Raw genomic sequence first — 15,360 nt, forward strand, 5'->3', positions numbered from 1 at the left:
GGTCCTGGACAAAGCACCTCTCGGTGACAGCTGCAGAGGGACAGTCACTGTCCTCACCAACGCTTCGCCAGGGGAGTGTTAGGTTGGATGTTAGGAAGAACTTCTTTACCAAAAGGGTTGTTAGACATTGGAACGGGCTGCCCAGGGAAGTGGTGGAGTCACCATCCCTGGAGGTCTTTAAAAGACATTTAGATGTAGAGCTTAGGGATATGGTTTAGTGGGGACTGTTAGCGTTAGGTCAGAGGCTGGACTCGATGATCTTGAGGTCTCTTCCAACCTAGAAATTCTGTGATTCTGTGATTCTGAAAAATTTTTTATTCTTCGACATTTTTACTCAGAAGCCACTGAGGCACGACGACCCCACGGCCAGGAGCTTCCCGCGGCCCCTGACGGCCGGAGCGGCCCCGGGCTTTGAGGCCAAATCCCCCAGAAACGGCCAAAGCCTGCCTCCCCCGGCCGAGGGGGCGGCATCCCGGGAGCCCTCCCCGCTCCGGGGCGGCTCCCTGCGGGGCCAGGCCGGGCACAGCCCCCGCCTCGCCCAGCGCCGGGGCCGGCTGCTCCGCCGCCCTGCGGCCCCCAGGCGGCGGCGGCTGCTGCTGGGGGACGCCGAGGAGGAGCCGCCTGCGCGGCCCAGCGGCGGGCGGGCCGGACACGCCGGGCGAGGCTGAGGGAGGCGAGGCGAGGGGAGCACCGCGGGCCGCGGCGGTGACGGGGGAGCGGCGGCCATGGCCACCAAGGTGAGCGGGACCCGGCGGGGGAAGGGGGGGCCGTGAGGGGCGGCGGGCGGGGGGGTGGCGGCCGCGGCCGGGGCGGCGCTGGCCGGGGAGAGGCCTGGGGTAGGCCGCGGGGCTGGCCCCTGGAGGGGCTGCGGTGTTTTGTCGCTGCCCGGGCCGGGGAGGGAGCTGTGGGGGGGCTGCCGAAAGAGCCCTGGGTTTGCGGCGGGGTTTGGGGGTTCGGCCGGGTCCCTGCCCGCACGGACTCGGGTCCCACACAGCGCGCTGCTTGTGCTGGCTCTGGCCGTCTGAGGAGATGGCTGGGCGTGTTTTGGTGAACTTTCAGATGTGCTGAAGCTGTTCTGGGCTCAAAGTCACGTAGTTAATTTTAAAAAGTATTAACACAGTGAAATTCTTGTTTTACACAGGGTCTGAGATATCGTTAATGTGTTTGTTTAGGATATTCTTAGAGTTTTATCCTTGGTAATTTCCACTGATTTGTGGGATGTGAGCGTGAATAACACGTAAACACCTTAACCTACCTACAGCAGGTAGCACCAAAACACCCAGGAATATATATATATATATATATATATGTATATACATATAACACACAGCACCCTGAGCAGACACTGTGCTAAAACAGCTCACAGCTCTTTCACCTGGCTCTGAGGTGCTGCATCCTCACGGGCTCACACGAAGCCGTTTTGCCCTGATATTTGAAAGCTTTTGCTTTGCTTTCCACGGAATAAATTTTTGTGGTCGTTACGGCCTCGCAATAAAAGGTGCGTCATTTCTTACTTATGAACCGGGGCTGTATGGAAATCAGGCGGTGTGAGGCTTTTTCATTCCACGTTTTGCAAGTTACAGCAATTTACTTGAGCTTGCGTGTTGAAATTGGGAAGTGATAGTCAAGACTTGGTATTTTTTTTATGTTGATACGCTGGTAACTGAGAGCATTGCTGGAGAGAAGCTTGCTTTATTTTCTGCAGGCTTCACCCATGACTTAGATCCCTCTCAGCTGCTGTGGGTTTTGCTTTGCTGAATTTATTGGAATGTCAGCTATAATAAAGGATACATTTTTGCAGCAGTGTAAGGGGGTGACTGGCTCAATGAATAGCCTTTAGAAACTCTGCCAAGTAACAAGTTACCATTTCACTTGGAAATTAAGTTTTGCTTTTTAAATTGTAAACAAACTTGCCACCTTCTCCTTGCTCTCCTTCCAAAATATCTTTGGAATTTAAAAGAAAAAGCTTATTGGAACCGCACAAGGAAATGTTACCAAAATTAAATTGTAACTAGTCACCTGGAGTCTGAGTCTCTGAAACTTTTACCAGCATTAAAAACTATATTAGCTTGTAGGGATAACCAACAATCAGACTGCAGAGGCTATTAGTGCTTCCTGAATTAATTCCTGTTTAAACTAGAATATACCCTCCAAGAAGGAGGGGGAAAATTCAGCCTTAATTTGAACACTTCCCATGCTGTAAAGTCCAGCCTTATTTTTTTTATTTTTTTTTTAAAACCATCAACTCTCTTGCTGTTGACACTGCTTGTTTTGAAGCTAAACCTGCCTAGCTTCTGTTTCCAGTTTTACCCATTTTTATTTATGCCTGCTAGGTTTACAAAGTCTCTTACCAGTGTTGGGGTTTCTGGGGATGGGCAAGGAGAAACTGGGGTTTCTTTTGTAACTTGTTTGTAAACTCCAGCTAGTTTTCTTGCCTCTCTCGTTGATAAACCATGTCAGTTGAGTTCCTAGAGCGCTCCAGTCTGATGTACTCTAGGAACTGAAGCACTGATGTGATTTAATCTCCTCATCTCCTGCTCCTTCCCTGTGCAAGGAAGGGTCATAGGCCCCGCGTCCTCTGAAGGCCGTAGAGGTTGTTGCTGCTGTGAGCTGACCCAGCAGTCCCCACAGCTCCTTCTCCTTCCCTGCACTAGTCCCGTGCTCTCTGTGCAGGAGGTGACTCCAGCAAGGTGACTTATCAGGCCTGTCCTCGAGCTGTTATAAGTTGCTAAAACAGCAAAAGATTACCTGAAGGAGAGCAGCGAGACAGTTTCATCCAGTTCCAGCAAGTAAAGTAGCTAAAAGTTTGCTCAGAGCTGATGAAAAGCTCTGGTGGTGTAAGGTATGTGTGGAGCGGGGCAGATTTTCATGGCGAAGGCTGCAAGTATAGCTGGAAAGTAAGAAACTGAGGATCTGAGGCTTCTCGTGGCAGTTACATCAGCTGGAGCCTTACTGTAACTTACTTGGCAGTGGTCTTTCTGATTCCCTAAAGTCTTTCACAAGGTCACATGCTCTAAAAGCTGAAGCATGTTTTAAATAAAAAAAAAAAAAAAAAAAAAAAGGATTGTTTACGAGATCCTAACTTCCAAAGTTTTACAGTAACGTAACTGAACCTGACTTTAGAGGTAGGCCATTTCATATCCATGTTTAAGAACTGATGCATCAAGTTGCATGTGTTATTTTGGATGCTTCCATCAGAAATGGAGCTGAGCTTACAAGTTCCTTACTTTTAACTGTGCAATTAAAAGGTGAAAAGTTTCAGAGCTTAAAAGCATGTAATGAAGCTGAAAAACTTTTCAAAACTCAGTCACAAAGAAAATGCAATATTGTAAATGTGTTTCTCTGATGTTTGCTTGGAGAAGTTGCGTTCTGAATGCTTCTGTTTTCCTTCTTGCCTTCCCTGGACTTTCCTCTTTCCCAGCAGAGTTAGCAAAGTCCCAACTCTTACTCATGTCCTTTCTTTTGGTTTTGAGATTCATTGCATAGGGAGAGCTAGAAATCTCAGGAAGCATTCTGCTGACTTTGAAATAACATGCTCCCTACCTTGGGCTATTTTTAGAGGCATTTGTTTAAAAGTGCAGGCAAGTCCATTTCTTGATAAGGCCGAAGTTTTGCCCTTTGAGAGGCTGGCGTTTCAGGAGCGGGCACAGGTATCAAAGGAAGCTGGTAGGTGAGCGCACAATGGTGGTCAGGACAGCTCTTCTGGAACCTGTGCCACTAATTAATGTGCAGTAAGAGGTTTAATCTCAAAGCTGGAGATGAAATAGGAGCTGATAACCTCTAATTTCTAGGAGCTGTGCTATCGAAGCAGGAGACGTTACTTCCATAAGATTGCCATTCCACACGGAGCAATACACCTGTATCCCACCATGATGCTCTTGGCTGTTCAGTGGTCTTCAGGAACTCAGTTTTGTCTGGTTCTGGTTATAGGACTGGGCCCTTTTTCATGGGAAGAAGACTCTTTAGGTGAAAGCTATTAAGCGGGATATTCCGTTCTTATAAGAAGATGTAGCTTAGCTTTTTTTTTAATACATAATATTTTGTTGTTTAAAGCTTTTTGTCCATCTAATGGCCTTGGAATAGACTTTGTGAATGTCATTAACCAGGTATAATTGAATTCAGCATGGTTCTTCTAATTGTCTTGAGTGGAGCTCACTTTACATATGAGAATTTCAGATAGAAATAAATATCAGTATTTTAGACTTCAGTAATAGGAAGGGTTATCTTTAATTTTTCCATTCCTGTACTCATGTGAGGCTCACCAAAAGAAGCCTCACATTTTCATTTGTGCTGTCGTGAAGCTGTCTGTGTGTTTACTTTATGAATCAGGCAGAAACAATTCTTTGTTCTGATTTGCAGCTGGGAAGTGAAATATCCCTCTGCGCCGAGTGCTCCAAACTACCCAAACTTTGTGCTGTGCAAGTCTGCCTTCTGTGTTGTCGTAACTTTGACAGCAGTAAGTCTCTCCTAGGAAACTGTATTTTGGGAAAATGTTGAGTTAATCAGTCTTAATGCTATCTGTGAGTTGGAAAGAATTTAAACTGTGCAGATCACTTCATACCCTAGCCAGCATGTTCCACTGCTCAAATTCAGCAAAGTAAGACTTGATCAACCACAACTTCATTCTGTGCATTTACAAGTGTGGGCTGTGATGGAACAAAACTGATTAGGTTAAATAGTCATTTCAGTTTAATGGTCTTACTCACATTAGAAGTTGTGGGTTTTGTTGTTTTTTTCTGCTAAGCTATAATTAAATAGGTATAAAAATATTTCATTTATTTTTTTTAGGGGCAATGAGAGTACAAGAGTGGGTGAAAATGCTTGGTAATGCAAATTTACTTTAAATATCTGACCTGTTGATATAGTGAGGTGTTAGTATGAGGTCAACCACACAAGAACTGACACTGAGACATTTCATTAAGATGCAGTTTTTCTGTTCTTTTGCCTTTGGCTTTCTGATCTTTTAAAAGTTCAGTGATAAGTGGGTTACTTTACATCCCAGCAATTATTAGTGCAAGGCTTCTTGTTTGACAGCCGGCTGTTGGGCTAGGAAGCGGGCGAGTTGATGGGGCTCTGTATGATGCTATGCTTGGGTAATGATTCCTCTGACTCAATTTTTCAAAGTTATTTTAAGCACCTGGGCATTGAGTCATCAGAGGCTCATTACCAGAGGTCGTCACTTTAAAGTATGATTACAGTAGTGAAGGAGGAGGAAATCTGGTATCAGATGCTATCGTGTTTCATGGTTCATCTGGTTTATATGCTCAGTGATTCAGATTTTCATGCTGGTTGAATTTTTCCATGTATCAGTAATGTTTGAGCAGTAAGTCCTTAAAGTTAACTGGGGCTTGGTGATAAAGTTTCTTTGACTCCATTGTTTCAACGTTTTTCTTTGGGAGTTGTCATCTCTTTCAGAACCTTTGTTTTTAAAGTCTTTGAAAATCTGCTTAAATTAGAACATCCGCACATTCTTCTGTCTATGAAAACTTCCTTATTTGATTAGGGTATCTGGCAAATTTCAAAAATCGAAGTTTACAGAGAGGCAAAGGGAACGTATATGGGAATTTTGCTGTTTTAAGGATATCACTTCCCTCCTATATTGTATTTACCCTCAATTGCAACATTGCTGTTGGAAGCAGGCTTGCGAAAGATTGCAAAAGCAGGTAGCAGAGCCTGTAAAATAGTGGGAGTGATTTGTTTCAGCCAGCACTGCAGTAAGACAGATTAAATAATCCCGGATATCTAAACGTTAAAGTGAATAATCATTGCAGTGTTCTGCATTTAAAGCTGCAACTTTTCTATGTCAAAGCACGTTTTGCAATTAGAAGGTCATTTAACTCCTCTTTCAACTTTTCTGAAAGGGGTAAAAATCAAAGCTTGTGCTTTTACCTTCTTTAGATGTATTCCAGATTTCTCAGCAATTTGTGATGAAAAAGGAGCTTCCCAAGTAACAGAGTTCAAAAAGCAAGGCGTTCTTGTAATAATTCAACAAGCAAAGCTCAAGTGCTCCTGAGGAGAAAGATCTCAGCATCCTGCTCACTGGAAAATTGAATCAGAGCTCTGAGCCTTATTTTTTCCAAAACAGTAAGAGGAAAAGGGCACGAGACACAAATTTTCTTCTAGGGAGTTGCCTTCGTGCAGGCTGCTCCAGCTGTTCGGTGGCCACGAGGGGACCTTCAGGACTTTGCGTGGCGTGAAGGTCACACGAGCAGTCCTGAGCACTGCTCGTAAGAGGGTGTGTGCTCCTCGCAGGTCAGAGCAGTGCCTCTGTGTGAGCAGAGGTTTTGTTTTGCTAAGTTGGTTAGTGAAACTTGTATTTTCCTCCTGTATTTCAGAGCAGCTCTTCAGAAGGAGGCAAAGGGCAGAGCTACCCCTGCCAATAAAAGCAGCTGCTTTACCAGAGGGTTTTCCAGTATGCAAAATGCGGCTGGAAGGAGGTGGGGGCCGCAGGGAGATGCTGGGTGCTGCACCTTAAGGCAGGTCCCGGGGGAGTCTGAGCAAAACAGCTGCTGGTGGGGACGGGCAGCGGTGCCTGACCTGGGGTTTCTGCAAGCGGGACTTGCCCGGGTGAAATCATTCAGGCGCCTCTCTTGTAAAACGTGGGACTCGTGTGCAGCCCGGTGATGGGTGTTTTCTCCCGACTTATCTCTGGGTTGCTGACTTCTGCTCTGACTTGCCATCTGTACCTCCTTGGTGAAGGAACTGTTGTGCTTGTATTTTGTGCCTTCGCGCGGTATCTCTGTTTATACACAGCAGGTTTTGAACTTGCTCTCCTTTTCCCAGCACTTAGAGACTGCAGTTCGCAATGTTCAGAGCAAAAATAGCCTGGCCTCTTCGTTCTAGTTAAACTCAAATGAAATGTTTGATTTCCTGGCTGATAGATAAAAATGGCTAATTTTCAAGTAAAAAAAAAAAAAAAAGCTATAAAAATTCTCTTAGGATGTCTGGTTCTCTCCTCTGTATGAGAGTTTTTCCCCTTTGTCACGCAGGCAGGCGATGAGACTATCACATTTGTTGTCTCTGCCGGCTCTGATGCCGCACCGGCATTCCACGAAGAGCCCGCACAATCGACCTTTCTGCAGCGCTGGGGCCATGACTGATGAGGCAATTCATTTTGTCCCAGAGCTTGATCAGAATCGGATCTGAGAATTAAGCTTACGTGTTTTGTCTCTTCTACTGGATTAAACATCATTTTTCTTTTTTCTTTTTTTTTTTTAGCGACACAATTCTTTTAGCAGTACTGTCATTTCCTCCCTTAACAGCCCTGTATTTGTCTTCTGGAAATGGAACACGAAATGAAGCATCTTTCTCACTGCAGATACCTAGACCAGATTTCTGGAAGTTTGTGTACAGGAGCGGAATTGTAACTGCTGTATCAACAGCTCTGCCACCTTCTGTCAAGCTTCCAGGTTTTCTAGAAACTTGTAAGGGAGGAGCAGTTTAAGCTTTCTTTTCTGACCTTTTTTCATTTCTTTTACCAGTAACCTGTATAGCGACAGACACAGAGTTTCTGGGGTGTCCACTTCAAATCCATTCCTGGATTTGAATGGAATGGAAGATGGTGATCTGTGAAAGAGAAACCTCAAAAGGTGTATGTATGCCTTGCTGCAATGTGGCTCTTTCAGTTGTCACTGAAGGACTGTTTTTAGCAATGCTTCTGTCCAGGCACTTTTATTTGTTATGCAGTGGGATAGGACAGTGCTGCTAGCGTGCTGCTGCATGCAGTAGGTGAGCGATGTCTGCTTTCAGTGCTGGCTGTTCTCCAGCTGGGCCTGGTGACTGAGCTCTGCGCACGTGAGCTGCTGCTGAAGGTGACAGGTTCGTAACTCCTGGGCTTTTCTGCAGTGTCAACAGAAAAGCCTAAAATAGCTGTAAGCTGGGGGTATGTTAGAACCTGTAAAACCCAATTTGATTTTTTTTTTTTTTTTTGCTTTTTTTGCTTCTTGAAGGACTAAGAGATCATACAACATGTAGTGTCTTGATTAATGTTGGTTACTGAATTAGCAGAGAATTTAGCAGAACTTCCACGCTGAGGATCCGCTTTGCTGCATTTTAATTTTTTTTCTCGGATGTCTTCAGCTAGAATATTCCTGAGCACTGGTTTCCCAGTTAGTGTTATCAGTGTCTGGCCTTTTGGAGTTGTAAGGCTGTTCCGTTCTGTGATTTACCTGGAAGTCGAGTTGTATTTGGAGTAGCATCATTTTAGCATGCAGGTTGGGTGCTCTGCAAGTTCTTCATTCACATCTAGGTTGGCCTGTGCAGCTGGTGCATGGAGATGCACGACCTGTAATAGTGTGGTGAGTCTGCAAAGGCTTGGAGTTCATTAGCCTGCCTTGGTGAAACTTTGTGTCTCTCTAATTATTGGGATAATTACAGTTCTATAATCTCCCCTCACAGAGGAAGCACTCTTGTGTGACAACAGGCTGTCTTCATGAGTAGGTCAGGACGTGACAGATTTACTCGTGAATGCTGCAGGCTTCTCCTGAAAACCTTTGCCTCTTCCTAGCTTTGTTCTTCAGGGACGGGATGGTGAGGGTTTAATGCCAACTATTCCATGGTCTTAGGCTAACACCAGGAGTCACCATGGCAGGCTCCTGAAATACACAGTTAAACTTTGGGTCAGCAAACAGCTGCAAGAGACAGGGTAGTGATTGAATCTGGGCAGAGATTGTAATCACCCTTGAGATAAATGTAACCTGCCTAACATCCGTAAAACAAAGCCGTGCTGCACTCACTCCCGTTGAGCGTGCTGGTGTAACTGGAATTAATCTTCTCAGATTGGCAGTTGTTTAGTTGGAGACCTGTTACAGATCTGTATTCAGAAAGGAGCAGATGAGGCAGTGTGGGCATGTGGAACAGGGCACGGAATTGGTTTTGAGAAATGTCTTCTGACAGAGTTGGAGCTTCTCACTCGTGGTTAAAGTATTGCAATGCGTTGTTACTTGATAACTGGCTTGTAACTAATGTTTTAAACTAGTTTGTGGTTTTTTGTTTTTTTTTCTTGTTCAAGTGCTTAACCCAATAGAAGGCTCAGATATGCTGAACAGGAGTACCTAAGTCAGTATTTGAAAACATCTGTAATTCACATGGGTGTGATTCATGTATTTCTGCACTTGCATTTCCCTTGCACCTGTGCTGCCCGGGTGTGTGCAGATCCTGCTGTCTGGTTCCCCAGTGCCCCATCAATATGTCAGTATGGGCACTGCAAAAGGTAACTGAGAGCTCCTTTTAAAGGAATTTTGTGGTTAAAACTTCAAAGTGCACGATGGCTCTTTTGCAAGTACCCCATCTGAATGCTGCTTTTTAAAACTGCTGAGCTGCTTGTAGGTGATCTGCCAGCTTGAAAATCCTGAAGCTTGGTCACGAGCGAGCAAATAAAACCCACTGTGTTTTGCATTGTTGCTGCTCGTGGCAGTGGTTTTCTACCCACCTGTGTTGCCAACTGCAGGGAAAGGAGCTATAATTCCCTTTAGCAGATCTTAAAATCTTCAAGTCTTACATTCCAGCACTTGTTCAGAGATCTTTAGTCTGATACCTTTGAGTCCTTACAGTGCCTCAGTAGCTTTTAGCCCCGGATGCTTGGGCTGAGCAGTGGGATCCCTGAGGTGTAGGAATCCACCTGAGCTCTCAGCAGGAGCGCTGCCTGTCGTGCTGGCCAGCAGCCTGGTCATGTTGGCGCCAGGTGTGCCGATGTTTGCTCATGGGTAAACAGCTATAAAGAAGTTCAGGGTCTGTACATCAAGAGCGAGGTATGTAACCAGAAGCAAGCACGACTCATTTAACTGAATGCCAGTCTTCCCCTCTCTCTGAGAGCTGCTGGGAGTATTTGGAGGGGCTCCTCAGGTCCCTCGCCCTCCTGGCCTTCCAAGCTCAGCCATGGGATCCCTAAATTTCGGCTCTGCCAAAGCTGCCTGCACTTCAGCTTGGTCCTTTCACAGAGCTAGTGCTCACTGCAAGGAGTTAAGTGCCTTATTTTTCTCATTGGGAAATGCCCTTGGATGTAAATAACCAGTTTTCCTCGGAAAGAACCCGTGCCAAGAGCCACGAGGAGCTTCCAGGGGTTATCAGCCGTGGGTGTGCCTGGGGAGATTCATACAGCAAGCAAAGAGCCTTCTTTAGGAGCTCCCTCTTCCTCAAGTCCAAAGAGCCAGTCTGTCCCCACGCAAGGAAGGCATGAGTTGCTGAAGAAGGTTAATAAGCCGTTGTCCTTATGACTAAAGAAAATGTTTTTCAAGTCTTTCTAGCACTTGCAATCTTGCCTAGTCATTTGTTTCTCGCAGAAGAACATCAAGAAGTAGCTGTAAGGTATGCATATCGAGCCTTTATTCTAATTTTAAAGAGTTGTTGGTTTAAGCCAGGTGCATTTTGGGGGGAATCAAGTATTTCAGTACTGTCCCTTACCTCATAAACGCTTCAAACTTTGCACCTTGTACCTTTTGGAACCTCTTTATGCTCTGTTAACCTTTCCCTTGGATTACGAGGTAGGTCTTTTAATCCAGTGCCATTATTTAATTACGTATCTGCCTGAAGTCCTGGAGGCACGTGCAGCTTCTGAGGGCGAAGCAGAGTTCCCTGCCCTCTCCTCTGTCTGCAAGCATGTTTTATTAGCAGGATGAAATGATGCAAGTCCTCGTTTCTTTGCTTTTTATCTGTGTTTAATTTGCTCCTAATGTGATTATAGTCAGCGTTGTTACCTCCAAATGACTAGCTGCGGGCTACTGGACTATTTCAGAGTTGAAAAATTGCTCAGAAGAAAGCGAGCCAGCAAGCCGAGAGAACACTTTTCAGTCTGGATTTGCAGAGTAATGGGAGGATCCTGCAGCTGCTGAGGGGACTTAGGGTAACGATAGCAGAAGGCTGCGATCCCTGCTGCTCCAGAAGTGGAGCTCTTTACTAAACGATGTTTCACTTTTTGGATGAGTTTGTTTTAATTCTGATGATGTTGAAAGCAAAAAGCCAATTGTGTGAGTAAAGAATTGTAGTGCTCAAGGGAGCTTTTTATTGAACAAGTGAATTTTAGCTTTTAGTTGCTCTTTAAGAAAATTATAGTATGAAACAAATTTGAAGTTTAGTAGGTAGTTTAGTTTCTTCAGCCTGGGTAGGTAGTGAGCACACCTACAAGAACAGCGATGCCTCACATTACACAAGCAATACACATTTTCTCAGTCTCTGTATTAGTTTACATGTTAAAATGATCCTAATCTTTTATTTTCTCTCCTGTAGCCAAGACAGAGAGTAGCTACCTTTCCAGGCTGAGAGGCATAAGCACTTTCAGAGCCATTTGAGGTTTCTGTTTAGGCTGTCTAAATATGCACTTAATCCAACAGTCCGATACAATTGTGATGGATGGACCAACATAAAGAGGCAATTTTGTTAAATCATGGTGCCAGGTGTTGCAGTTGCTGCAATAACAAACATCTCAGTCCTGGAGTACTCAGGGGCTTTTGGGTGAGCCTGGGTTTTAGGGAAAGAAAAGGGGGGAGAAGGTTAAATATAGCTAAAAGCCACTGTTGGAAATACACTGAGGTGGGAAAAAAGGGATGTTTCCTACGTCATGTTCCTAAAGCATTTTTCTTCTTGTTCCTGAGCTCTTCGGACACTAGTTGTTTTAATTCTTCACCTGCTGAACCTCATTAGGTTCACGTGGTCCCACTTCGCAAGCTTGTCCAGGTCCCTTTGGATGGCATCCCTTCCTTCTGGTGTACTGACTGCACCCCTCAGCTTGGTGTCGTCTGCAGGCTTGCTGAGGGTGCACGATCCCACTGTATGTCACTGCTGAAGGCATCAAACAGCACCAGTCCCAAGATGGACCACTGAGGGACACTACTCATCACCAGCCTCCACCTGGACATGAAACTTTTTTTTTTTTCTAGAAACAGCATTGATGGGAAAAGCAATTCTGAAAATATACCTTTTAGTTTCAGCTGGTTTGGGATTTTTAAAGTGTTTTGCTGAAATTAGTAATAAAACTAATCTGCCACTTGCCAACATATTTATTAAAAAGGCTTTCTGTATGCTAATATCTAGTTAAGCTTTATCTCTGATCTCGATTCTTAAATCTAAGATTAATATAAATCTTTCTGTGCGACTGAATAAATGAGTTACTGCTTACAGCTGCTGAATCAGGAGTAGTCTTCGTCTTTTTGCGAGTTTGGTGCGAGAAATTCTAGAGAAGGATGAGAAATGAAGAAGCGTAGGAAAGAGAAGGAGCCAGTTTATTGGATCTTCTGTGCTTCAAGTCTGCCCACTATCATGGTTATTTAAAATTTAAGGAGTTTAGTTGAGAAGAGTCCTAGCTCAAAAAAAAAAAAAGTCAATGCTTTTTTGAAGACATTTTGCTGGGCTTCCCAATTCATGATTTCTGCTTCTCTAGTGGGTTGCAGATTTCTTTGAAAAGATATATCTGCCCCAGTTTCTTCATGGAAATGAAATAGGGGATTTTTCTATGAATCTGGGAACTGCTGCTACTATCAGCATAGAAAATAGGACACAACACTGGAGGGGAAGCATGAAACCGAAATCTATTGCTCCCATTGCTACTGTGAGGCTCCAGTTGCCTTTAAGACAAGTGGCACCCAGCAGGCTGAACTTGTAAATCCCTGTCCCTTGAGAAGTGCAATACCGAATGGCTGAAGCTCCGAACCATGTGCTATCTGCTGAAAGGAAGGCATGTGTTTATTAGAGGAATTTCATGCTTTGAACCTTTTATGGGTATTTTCATTGCACTGTGTGCTGCTGCCAGCTATCCTAGAGAAGATGTCATCTTGTGGTGTAAGTTTCTTAAACATTAACACATGGCTGAAAACCATGACTGGCATAACAAGATCTCCTCCTAATAGAATGAAATCCTATCCATGGGGGAACTGTTTTCAAAGATTAGCTCAAATTTTGGGTGGGTATCACTGATGTGCTCCAGTTTTGATGCTGTTCTCAAATTTATGCTGCTGGTGGACTGTGCCTGTGCACATCAGGATTGTCAGACCTGGGAGTAAGCTGCTCTTCTGCCTGAGCTTATGTCTCCTTGCTGATGCACCTTAGAAAAGGCAGAAAGCTTCCTCTTAGGAGAAATAGGAGCAACTGTTCCCACTCCTCCTCCGAGGTGCTGGTCCACTGGGATGCCTGTGGAGATCTCAAACTCACGTAGCGCAGTGATAACGCACTCCTTTGTTAGAATTTCATCTTAATGTATCTTGCAGCCAAATTCGCCCATAATTGATGCTAAGCATCCTGACAGGCTGCCAGTTGCAGTTTCCTAGCCTTATGTCTGTTTGCAGAAATCAGTTGGCAAGTGGTCGTGGTTATTTTTTTTCCTCTTGGAAAGCAAGGGGGTGGGAGGAGCAGAAGGTGTGCAAGTCCGACAGATGTAAATAATGGATACAACTCCAAACATGCAGAGGAACAGCGCTTTGACTAGTCCAGGTACTGCTTTTCAATAGGAAGAAGCTTTGTAGTTTAGGCACTATTAGTACTAATAATGCTTAGACACTGTTACTGTAACTTTAAAAAGCTGGCAATAATTTAATAATTTAACAAAAAGTTATGATTGTACATTAGTGGTCCTTCTGCATTATTTGGGATTGTCTTTGCTGTTTCAGCAGTTTCCATTTTATCGGTGTTCAAAATGTCTCTCAACAATGTCCAATGTATATATTGCAGTACCCAGGAGCTAAAATCTTTTTCTGGTTAAATGCTTTCTTCTCCCCATATACTTATGCTATTTTGCAATAACCCCACTCTAAGCTACAAATACCGCTTGGATGCAATATCTGCGGCTAGTAAGTAGGAAATGGGTTATTGCCAAACCACACCATTTTCCTCTTTCATGTTTTGGAACTGATTGTCAAAAAATCAGATAGGTGTGGGGCTGCTGCCTCAGTGCAAGGAAATGCCAGAGGAAGGGCTTTTTCCACTGCTAACAATGCACTTGTTAGATGGAGCGAGTCACTTATAAACTCAACCCGTTATAATTTTTATAATAATCCAGTTTTGTATGGCTATGAATCCTTTCTTCAATTTGTCAAAATGCAGGAAGGCAAAAACTGAGTTTGTACTTTCTTCCCTTTTGCTATTTCTCTTTTAACAACTTCTGAAATTGGAATCTGGAGCAGGTGAATTGGTAGATGTGGCACAAGGGTTTTTATTAAATTCTATGCCTCTCTCTTGGTCTTTCCTTCCATGTGTGCTGAATACTTCCAGATTTCTCTGAATAACTTAATCTACTTGGAGAATGAAATATTTGCACCTGATGTCTAAGTTGTTAGACACAAATATTCAAGATTTTCAGTCTGGTCAGTACTGTAGGTTGTTGAGCCACTTCTCCTGAAGACTAAAAATCTGGGCATGTCCTGGTGAACTTCCGTTTCTGTGAACGAAGCCTCAACTTGCTACTGTCTTGTACTGCTTGAGGGATGTGAAGAAGGCTGCATGCCCCGCAGGCCAGATGCCCGAGCTGTGTTCAGGTTGTATAATGGGGTACATATGGGTAACCTGCTGCAAAAATGACATGTTCAACACCTTTACGACTTAATGCTGAGGAGAGAGGGCTGGTGAATGGTGCTTCTTACAGCCCTACCTAAATTGTTCCTGCAGTTCAGAAAGCGTGTTTCTTATCTTCAATGTTACTGCTTTGAGGAGTGAGATGGGCTGCTCGTCCATCTGCAGGGAGGCCTGATTTTCTGCTGGGAGGAAAGCAGTGCTGTGATCCAGAGCAGTTTTCTCCTGTTCATCGTGGTTTCGCATGGCATAATCCGAAAGTGCTGAAAGCCTCCTTTCCAAAGGAAGAAGGATAATGATAGGAAGCACTAAATGTGCTTAGGACACACAATTTTCTGAAATGTTGTGCTTCTCTAGTAGAAAGGACCAAGTGCTTGACTTGTGCGCGTCGCTCCTGATTTGCTTTGTCAGCTGAGCTACAGGATGTGCGTTTTCCTCTTTTGTTTTTATTTACGCTGAAGTGAAGTATCTTGACCAGACAGAAATATTTCCCCATGATACTTACAAAATTAAGACATGGGGAAAGGAAGCTGTGTTTTTTCTGGGTTTATGTCAGAAGGGATGCCTGGAGGGGGATCGTAACAATCTCCAGTTTTGAGGCTTGATGAATCTCTGTCTTCTGGTATCTTTTTTTTTTCTTTTTTCCTATTATATAGTTTGCTTTTAACAGGAAATAATGATTTTACTGTGAGATTTATGGCAAAAACGATTTGTTTCGCTTTTTTCTTCCCCTGACCTCCAAGAGCAAGAAGGCCCTCGTTGCTGTGGGCAGTGTCTGACGTTGTCAGTAATGCTGTCATAAACTTGGTGGTGGTGGTGTTTCTTTTTGGCTTATTTCCTGATGGTAAAATAAATTAATAAATCCAG

General features: G+C 44.2%; 1 protein-coding gene across 2 annotated transcripts in view; it reads left to right on the forward strand.

The window, feature by feature from the left end:
* Positions 1 to 517: 517 nt before the first annotated feature.
* SNX9 (sorting nexin 9) overlaps positions 518 to 15,360 on the forward strand; it is a 58,887-nt gene continuing 44,044 nt past the window's right edge. The window contains exon 1 of one of the 2 annotated variants that reach the window (XM_027454409.3): positions 518 to 737. In XM_027454409.3, the coding sequence (XP_027310210.2) occupies positions 726 to 737 (12 nt within the window). In that variant the 5' untranslated portion in view covers positions 518 to 725. The remainder of the gene's footprint in view (positions 738 to 15,360) is intronic. The other variant, XM_027454408.3, reaches the window with a different exon arrangement.

The sequence above is a fragment of the Anas platyrhynchos genome, chromosome 3, assembly GCF_047663525.1.
Source record: "Anas platyrhynchos isolate ZD024472 breed Pekin duck chromosome 3, IASCAAS_PekinDuck_T2T, whole genome shotgun sequence".
NCBI classification, from domain to species: domain Eukaryota; kingdom Metazoa; phylum Chordata; class Aves; order Anseriformes; family Anatidae; genus Anas; species Anas platyrhynchos.